At 43.0% G+C, this 9,634-nt stretch overlaps 1 protein-coding gene across 1 annotated transcript in view; it reads left to right on the top strand.

Moving 5' to 3' along the window:
• cep170aa (centrosomal protein 170Aa) overlaps positions 1–9,138 on the top strand; it is a 100,437-nt gene extending 91,299 nt beyond the window's left edge. Inside the window, exons 18-24 of the mRNA XM_063191201.1 lie at positions 2,097–2,256; positions 3,020–3,055; positions 3,708–3,887; positions 4,145–4,233; positions 4,410–4,503; positions 4,706–4,757; positions 5,083–9,138. Coding sequence (XP_063047271.1) covers positions 2,097–2,256; positions 3,020–3,055; positions 3,708–3,887; positions 4,145–4,233; positions 4,410–4,503; positions 4,706–4,757; positions 5,083–5,354 — 883 coding nt within the window. The 3' untranslated portion in view covers positions 5,355–9,138. The remainder of the gene's footprint in view (positions 1–2,096; positions 2,257–3,019; positions 3,056–3,707; positions 3,888–4,144; positions 4,234–4,409; positions 4,504–4,705; positions 4,758–5,082) is intronic.
• The last annotated feature ends 496 nt before the right edge of the window (positions 9,139–9,634 follow it).

Below are 9,634 nucleotides of genomic sequence, written 5' to 3'. Positions count from 1 at the left end.
CCATTGGCCTGGAGTCCACCCAAACCCTGCCACCCCAGATCGGATCAGAACTGCATTGTGTAATGCAGGGACACAGGGGACATTGCACACCTCTGTATTGTGCCGGCACCGCTCTCTTAAATCTGTTATACTGCGCGGTGACAGGCACAGCAGAACAGGGTTGAACAGGGTCACACCACTCGCACATACACTCTCGTCTCACTCTGGATTTCTGTCTCTGTCTTTCTCTCTTTCTCTCCCTCTATCTCCTTCTTCTCACACACACACACACACACACACACACAACGCCGCACAACACCCCCCCCCCCCACACACACACACACACACACACACACACACGTACATCCGCAATCCTCTCCTCTCTGAGACATGTCAGACATTGACAAGAGAGGCGTTTCTCCTGAAGTCCAAAAGTGACACGTCAATGCTCGAGTTTGACTTCGCATGCAACTGCTCCATCTAGTGGTCAAGCCTGACACTAATTCTCAATGTACTCCACTACTGACATGAATATTACATTTACAATGCATGTGTGTAATGCTTACTAAATCTGTCATGCACATCTGTCATGTTAACTTGTCATGTAATGTCTTGCTATATTTAGCCTACTATATTCAGTGTCTGTGAACTGCATGCTTCTTTACTCTCAGTAAATAACTCTTTCACAACATGTCATGAAAGTATACTACTGTACGCACAGAGGTGGTGATGTGAAGAACCTGGTTCAATTACCTGAGGAGTTAACATGAAATCACCTTTGATGCAATACCTTTGCTGCAATTAATAGCCAGGGTGCGATTTGTAGCGCTTCTGTTTTTGATAGCCCCACTTCTACTAAATGTTTTTCAACTCTGGTGGGGAAGAAAACCTCATAGCGATTAGTGCTGGCTTCCCAAAAAATAGCACCATGGTAGTAGAGAGCCTGATTCATGCTCCTTCCAGTAGGGCATATGGGACTGAAGCACGGATATATATAAAAAACTTCTAGCATAGTAGATGCTCAATCCAGTTTTCATACAAACAGAGAAATGGTACCACAGTACGGTGTACTACTTAAGCTGCCATAAAGCTTGTCGCACCAGCAGTACCTTTTGCAGAACAACGATGTGTATTCTAAGCAGTAAAACAATACAATAAACTAAGGATCTTTCTGGTACCCTTTTTACTTTTGCTACAAATATCTGGTGGAAAAAAGTAGTTTTGTACCTGGTTTTCTACCCCACAGGAGGTATATAGTTGTTCTGGAAAACGCACTTCCTCAGCGACCAGCTTTTAATCCTTGTAAGATACACAGTGGAGCTTCCATTTCTTCTTACTTGTCATTCTTGTGATTGTAAAGACCAGTGCTGGAGCATCTCATTGGGCATACTGGATGGGACATGAGTCAGCCTTCTCTATAGTATTGCTTGTTGGTTATGCTGTGCTGCAGAGTTAAATAAAGTAGAAGTAGTACTGTAATGTGATGTAATTACAACACTAGTACTAGTATGATATGTAGTTGTAACTATGTAACATCATACTACTGTGTTGTAATTACGTTTGTTACAGTACTGCTCAAAGTTGTATAAAGTAGAAGTACTCATACAGATGTAATGACAACACTACTAGAACGATACTACAAAGTTGAAACCATTAGTGTTGTAATTACATAATGTAACAGTACTTCTACTTCAACTTTATACAACTCTGGTACGTCTGCTTTATACTTTATACTAGCTGTAATGTGATGATATTTGAATGCTGAATGCTGTTGTGAATGTTCAGTGTTGCCAGATGTACGATAATTATCGTATTTATACCATCATTTTGTCCATTTTGTCCCCTGTACGATCAAAAAAACATAATGTACGATTATTTCAGAATTGTAATTCAGTTCAGTTAGATGCCTTGAAACAACTGTTTGGGTCTTGCACGATAATTTCCCTCAAAAAGCCCTCCAAAACGATAATTTTGGTACGATAATTCAGCATTTTCCATCTGGCAACACTGTGAATGTTTTACTGCTGCATGTGATGTGACGTGTGAAGGCCAGACGGCTTGCTTCCTGTTTAGGCAGCGCGTCTGAAGCGTAATAGGCTATTCCCCTGTGTGCGCAGGATCAGCCAGGACCTGGCCAAGGACCTGGCCATCTTGGCGCGGGAGATCCACGACGTGGCGGGCGAGATCGACTCGGTCAGCTCCTCGGGCACGGCACCCAGCACCACCGTCAGCACCGCCGCCACCACGCCAGGCTCGGCCATCGACACCCGCGAGGAGGTGAGGAGAGGAGAGGGGTGCAAAGAGGGGAGGAGGAGGGGGTAGATGGAGAAGCAGGGGGTGGTTACTGGGGGTGAAAGGAGGTTGGGGGGTTACTAGTATCATCGACCATCGACACCCGCGAGGAGGTGAGGAGAAGAGAGGGGTACTGAGGTGGGAGGACATGGAGGGAGGAGGGGAGGCGACTGGCTGGTTACTGGGGAGAAAGGGGGCTCTGGGGGTCTGAAATTTACACCCGTTCTAAAAATTCCAATTTTAAACACGAGGCCAGTCGCCTCCAGCGTAGCACTGGACAGTGGATAAATAGGTGGATATTGTATATACTACTGTCTAAACAACATAAACAAAAAAGCTCTGCCATCGACACATGCTATGAGTTGAGGAGGAGAGGAGAGGGGAGGAGGCAGAGAGTGGGGGATGACATGGGGGAGAGGAGGAGGAGGAGGAGGAGGAGGACGGTTGGGTTGACGCAGGGCCAACACATTTGAATTTTTCCCTCACTCAATGAGGATAATCTTGATTCTGATGCCTGTGGATGGATTGTCTTTCATAGTACGTGCACTACAAGGTGCCCAGTTGTAGGTTAACCTCTACAATTCACAAAATAAGTGTACTCTAAATGTACTGGACGGATGAATAGTTCATTCATTGTATCTTTGTTTCTGTGCTTGTCTTTTTCCCTCGTTTCACACACAATCTCTGTCTGTCTGTCTGTCTGTGTATCCCTCTCCTCTTCTCTCTCACCCCTTCCTCAACCCTTCAGACCAAGGGCGAAGTGTCTGCCTCTTCCATCTTCCAGGTCTCTTGTTTTCTATCATTCTGTTGGTCTCTCTGTGTCAGTCCATCACATTCCCATCCCCCCATGTGTCTAACTGTGTCCACGTGTGTGTGTGTGTGTGTGTGTGAATGAGAGAGGCAACGAACTCCTATCATGTCTGAATCTTGCCTATCCCACATTCATTTACTGCCACTGTGGATCTAAGAGTCGCAGAATCCATCACAGATGAACAGGATTACAAACGTACAAGCAGCTGATCTGAGACTAGTATGGACAACGCGTTCAGATTCAGATTCAGTTTGCTGCAATGCCAGTGGCCAAATACCTTATCATCAGGGACACCTCCCTGTGAATTTGGTCTTATCATCTTTATGTCCTAATACTGTGTTACTACTATTATCTGTAATGTTATCTGTTAATACAATAATCTAGTCATGTTAATCTACTAATATATTTGACAAGTTGTGATTATCTACTAAAATTACATGAATTGCATTGATTTATTTCATGGTCATCATTTACCGAATCATGCCATTTACCGAATCATGCCAAGAATCACAGCTATCTCTGTCTCTCTGTCTCTCTCTCTCTGTGTCTCTCCCTCTGTCTCTCTCTCTCTCCCGCTCGGTCTCTCTTGCTCTCTTTCTCTCCCCCCCCTGTTCTCGATCTACAGCTGGTGGACCGCGTGTTTGACGAGAGTCTAAACTTCCGGAAGATTCCCCCTGTGATCCATAGTAAGGCCCCTGAGGTGAACGGCCGGCCGGTGGAGCTGAGGCCCCGCGCCCCCGACAGCCTGGACACACAGAAGGCCCTCCGCGACCGCGACCGCCGCCGCACCTGGAACCGAGAAGATGTAAGACCCTTTGTTATGACTTCATGAATATGCCAAATAGGGATATTGACATTAAAAAGGGTATAATTCACTGTGGTAGTTGTAAGCTACATTCAGCATATAGATATATAAAAGTGAACATTTGATTTACGTATAATGCAATACAATCAAATGCAAACAACACAATCAATATATAATCAAAGCACCATTAATCTCTCTCTGTCTCTCTCTCTCTCTCTCTCTCTCTCTCTCTCTCTCTCTCTCTCCATCCTCTCCAGGCTGTGTTGGACAGTCTGCTCCTGCACTCCGTCTCCCAGCTGTCTGGCAAGATCCGCCAGTCTGTGGACAAGACTGCAGCTAAGATCAGGTATGCTGAGCATGTGAACCACAGTTTTTTTTATCTACTGGTAGACAAATAAAAATCTGCGAACCGCAACCCCTAGTTGCTGAAATGTATAATCACTTTTTTACAATTATAAGAAAGATCATCGTTCTAAAAAAGATCATCATCTAATAACAATGACCTACGCACATGTTTTCTAGGATATTGTTCAAGGACAAGGATAGAAACTGGGATGACATTGAGAGCAAGCTCCGAGCAGAAAGCGACATTCCACTCCTCAAGACTACCAACAAGGTGAGATACCACACAGTCATGACACAATGGCGTCAAGTCTGCCTTGTGCGGTTGGATTTTTTTTTTTCTTCATTGGTATTACTATGTGACTGGAATGGACTGGAATGTTTATCATGTTAATGGGAAGAGATGTTTTTTGATTAATTGTTTTTTGCACATTGTTTGGTTTTTCATCTCTAATTCATTGATTTTTTTTCATCAGGAAATTTCTTCCATCCTATTGGAACTGAAACGGGTGGAGAAACAGCTTCAAGGTAAAAGACTTACGTCAAAGGACTTGTTCTAGCAGGCTTTCTGCTGTATGCTAGTTATGCTTTCAGCTGTCATATTGCATGTTTTTTCTATATAATTGTTCATCCCAACACACATGTGCGCATGCATACACACACACACACACACACACACACACACACACACACACACACACTCACACTCACACACACACACACACACACACACACACACACACACACACACACACACACACACACACACACATACACACAGAAACAACCACAACCACAGTCCAAAACTAACTCGGCTCTCCTCCTCCTCCTTTCCTATTCCTCTTTGTCCTAGTGATCAACGTGATGGTGGACCCCGACGGCACCCTGGATGCCTTAACCAGCCTCGGCCTTACCAGCCCCACGCTCACCAAGCCCCGCGTCAGCCCCACCAGCTCCCAGACCCCTCCAGCAGCCCCGCTGCCCGGCCCCGGTGCCACCACCACCAAGGCTCCCCCATCGGGTGCCACCTCCCCTGGGGACTGCCAGAGGGAAGTGGGCCTCAGCTTCGCCTCAGCTCGCGCCCTCCCCAGCGGAGAGGAGGCGGCCGCCGTCGCCAGCAAGTGAGCAGAGGTGGATGATGACGAGACCAGACGTGACATGGCACACCTCACCTCACCGTCCACGGACCTCCTTACAGCACACGCAGAGAGAGAGAGAAAGATGTTATTTTGGTCTTTATACTCACAAATACACACACACACATACACAGACACACATACAGTACATACATACTCACAAAACACACACACACACCAGAAGCATCTTTCTGTAACTGACGGACAGAACATATGGACAGAAAGTGTATATAAATACGTATATGTGTATCCCCAATCCCTAAAAAGCCCCCACACTCCCTCCAAGTTAACCACTCGTCCCCTACTATTATTCCCCTGTAGCTCTGTGTAATTGTTCACACAATTGTTCACACCACTGATGGAAACGTTTCCTTTCATGGCGGGACCCTGCAGGTGACAAATTCAGCCAGCTGACTGTTTTCCCACATCATGGACCTTACTCTTAATCACACACGGAGATGAGCGCACAAACCTAACTGTAAGCTACGTGCGTGTGTGTGTGTTTGAGAGAGGAATCTTGGGAGCAACCTACGGAAGTGGCAATGTCATCGGAACGGACTAAAGCAGCCACCTCAACCGCAAACTGCTGGTTTGATTGGACTGTTATCGCCAGTGTGTTTTCTTCTTCTCTGTCAACGGATTTCAATTCTGGGGTGTGTTGCAGGGTGGAGCAGGGGTGTTGGGTTGGGTAATGTTGTTGGGGCTTTAGAGCAGGAAAAGCGTGGATTAGAAATGTCTCCTCCTTATCTTCAGAGTAACCAACCGCTTTACACATGTTAACCACTACGACAACAAAAGCCGTTATTTTATATTTGTGCCAGAGCCCATTGTGGCTTACCTTACTGAAAGGGGTTTGAGTTGCAGTAGTCTGGAAATGCCAAGGCAAGTCACACAGCTCTTAATACTCCTCTGTTTAGCCCTTGAAGATTGTAAATCCTTCTCCTTTCAATTTACTGATAAACTGGACAAGAATGCAGTTTAGTGAGCCCGCTGCAGCTTGGTTTAGTGACTGTTGCAATGGTGTACACAGGATCGATGTTGACACACACAGAAACGCAGAAGACTCAATAGCGCTCTGCTGTTATGCAGTAGTGCCATCTTGTGGCCAATCTAGAGAACTGACCATATGTGTTCTGTTACTTTACGGGCACCTAACCTCACAACTGTACTGTTGGTACTGTATACAGCACTACATTGAACTGGGGAACTGGGAGCTACTTCAAAACACATGCCTCTTCAATAATACAGCTTCAACTATATTCCACATCTCAGAATCAGACATATTTTGCAGATTCCCTTCGTCATATTATGATATCTTTGCTTGAGGTTCAGACATTTGGCCTTAAGGTTTATACGGTCTGAAGCAATACAGTGTGTGCTTAAACATTGACTTATGCAGCCATCCTTACTACACTGTAGATGGATAGGTCTCAAGTTCTTTGTCAGTTCACAGCTTAGCTAGCTACCTGTCCGTTAAGTGACCTACATTTTTTTTAAAGAGTTCCCAGGTAACCAAAGTTCATGTGATATGCAGCAGCCTCCCAGCAATTGTACAAGAAATGTGATTTCAAGTTTTCTGTTTTGTAAACAAAGACTTTTCTCAATGACATAACAAAGTGCTTTAGAATTGTTTTGACCTGACTTGTCTTTTAGCATTTTCGACCTCAAATCTTGTAACCGTTACTCGATGAGAAATATAACGCAACTTTTGTCTCTTGACACAGTATACTTTTTATACTGTTTTAAACTCTTCTGGATGTGTAATGGTAGAAACACAGTAGATGTTGCTTGTGTGTACTGACCAATTCTGAATGACAACACGGTAGCATTTCTTATGACCTGCCTTACTTTTCTTTGAAACCTTTTTTAAAAAAGGAAAGTTTCAACCCTGCTGTCCTTAATAGTTTCTAGTAAGATATAGAACAGAATGTGCTGTTTGTTGTTGGTTTGTTTTTGTTTTAGCTCCGGCTAGTCGATTTGTTACATGTACTTGTGAAATGCCCCAACACATATTATTGAATCCAATTCTGAATGACGTTGCCATGCCAGATGGAAAATGCTGAATTATCGTACCAAAACTTCAAAACTATAGTTTTTGTGGGCTTTTGGGGAGGAAATTATCGTACAAGACCCAAATTGTTGTCTCAAGGCATCTAAATGAACTGAATGAAAACTTTGAAATTGTCGTACATCATAGGGTTTTTTAATCGCACAGAGGACAAAATAGACAAAGTTATGGTACAAATACGATAATTATCATTCATCTGGCAACACTGCCATTCATCAAGTTGAGCAACACGACATGTTGGGCATGATCTTTTGCAGGAAGTGGCTGTGAGAATGGCCTCGTTTACATGTGACATTTAATTCAGAATGAACTCAATTTAATTCTGAATGAAGCTTTATTCCGCTTTGAAAAAGTAATGTAAACACTTCACAATTTGGAATTAAATGAAAGTACAATGTAAACTCGACAGAACTATTTAATTCGGAATTATTAATTCAGAATTAAAAGCATCATGTGAACGTAGCCAATGTAGCCTTACCAGCTGCTGCAAGTGAAGCATCATAAAGAGTAGACCTGAGCTCTGCCAAGACAACACCCGGCTCCATCCGCCAGAAGGGCACAGATTTGCAATGAAATGGTTTGGAGACAGAATAACTAAACTGACAGCAATGGTCCACATTTAGCCATTGATAATTGGCACGGATATTGTATTGATCATGCAATAATGCACATAATGTATTGATGATCATGAAGACATTGCATTACATTGTTGTTATAAACCCAATTTGCAGAACTTCAATTTTTTCAATGAAAGTGATTTTATGATAATGAATGTCTGGATGCAAGACAGCTTCTATTACTCTTTAAGTCACTTACAGCAGCTTCAAACCAATTATGCCTGCGTATAGTCCACATATATTACCAACTGTAGACTTGACAAGAATATCAACAATAGGCTATGTATCAACGTTTCATCATGTCATAATTCAATTCAACTGTCAATTCATAAATGTCTTTTTTTTCCTTTTGTAATTAACCACTGTTTTGTAAATGTATAGTATACAAAGATTTGTTTAGGAAAGTGACATTCACAAAGATAAACGTGAATGCCACTGAGACTGTGTCGTGTCCTCTGAATTGCCTCTTACTTGTGACTTGACCAGCGCTCGGCCATTTTGCTTTGCCAAGAGTTAAGGCTGCCCCTCCAATGCCACACCTGGTGTACTGTAACCTAGCAGCCCTTACACAAAAAAACTTTCTTTTTTAAAATATAATTATTATTTTTTTTAAACTGCTGCTCTTTGCAGGCGGGCATGCGCAAATATCTGAACTGCTGCTGCTGCTGTTTTAAGTTCACCATGTTACAGGTGTGTGTGTATCAGCAGGCATGTGTGGGAGTGGCATCTCACGCCTACGCGCTATTGTCATCGCCTGAGCTCTGGCTTAACCTGAGTGTATCATGCCACCAAGTGCCCAGGGTCAAAATAAAAAAGAGCCTTTTTTTTGTAATCATTTCATCGTTTCTCGTTGTTTGTTTTTGTTTGTTTTCTTCCCTATTGATTTCTAGTGTTTGTCCATTCTTAGGAAAAAAGGTGCTGGGGCTGGATGTATCTCATCCATGCCTGTGCAAGGAAATAAATGAAAGATCTATGTCAAAAAATGGCTTCCTTGGGCCTACATGTAAAGACTAGGAGAATGTTTAGACTCCTACTGAGGATCCTTCTCCCTTATGGTGAAGGAAGGTCTTTCTTTAAAATAAAAGTCTCTTTTGTGACAAGCAACCAGGGGATCTTTTATGCTGATGATCTCGGTACCTTTTAGTTTTATTTGATTTTATTTTGTTTTGTTTTTGTAAGTGGTGCATAGCGTTCATCAGTGTTTCACTTTTTTAAAAGAGGAATTTTATTTATTTTTTGTTATTTTTTCTTGTATCATATGTTCATGTACCTTTGTTATTTTGTTTAACGGCATCTTTTACTTATTCTCAATAAAATTGAACACAGTTTTCAGAATGTGCTGTGAATTCTTTCTGCCCACACAAAGCTGATATTTGTATGAATGTGTTGATTTAAAAGATGGCTGGGCTATCAGGGATCTTGAAGAGATGTCTCTGCCTCTAGGGACATGAGAACGGTCCCTACGCTATTTATAAATATTTCACGGATGAGTCAGTGTAGGTTGGTACTACTCTGGTACTCAGTCTCAAGTGTTCTCATACCGGAATTAAATTAAAGTTAGGCCTAATTGAATGTGTGCGAGCA

This window comes from Engraulis encrasicolus, chromosome 24 (genome assembly GCF_034702125.1).
Source record: "Engraulis encrasicolus isolate BLACKSEA-1 chromosome 24, IST_EnEncr_1.0, whole genome shotgun sequence".
Classification (NCBI taxonomy): Eukaryota; Metazoa; Chordata; class Actinopteri; order Clupeiformes; family Engraulidae; genus Engraulis; species Engraulis encrasicolus.
The sequence above is the reverse complement of the archived record's forward strand: the minus strand, read 5'-3'. Positions and strand labels throughout refer to the sequence as shown.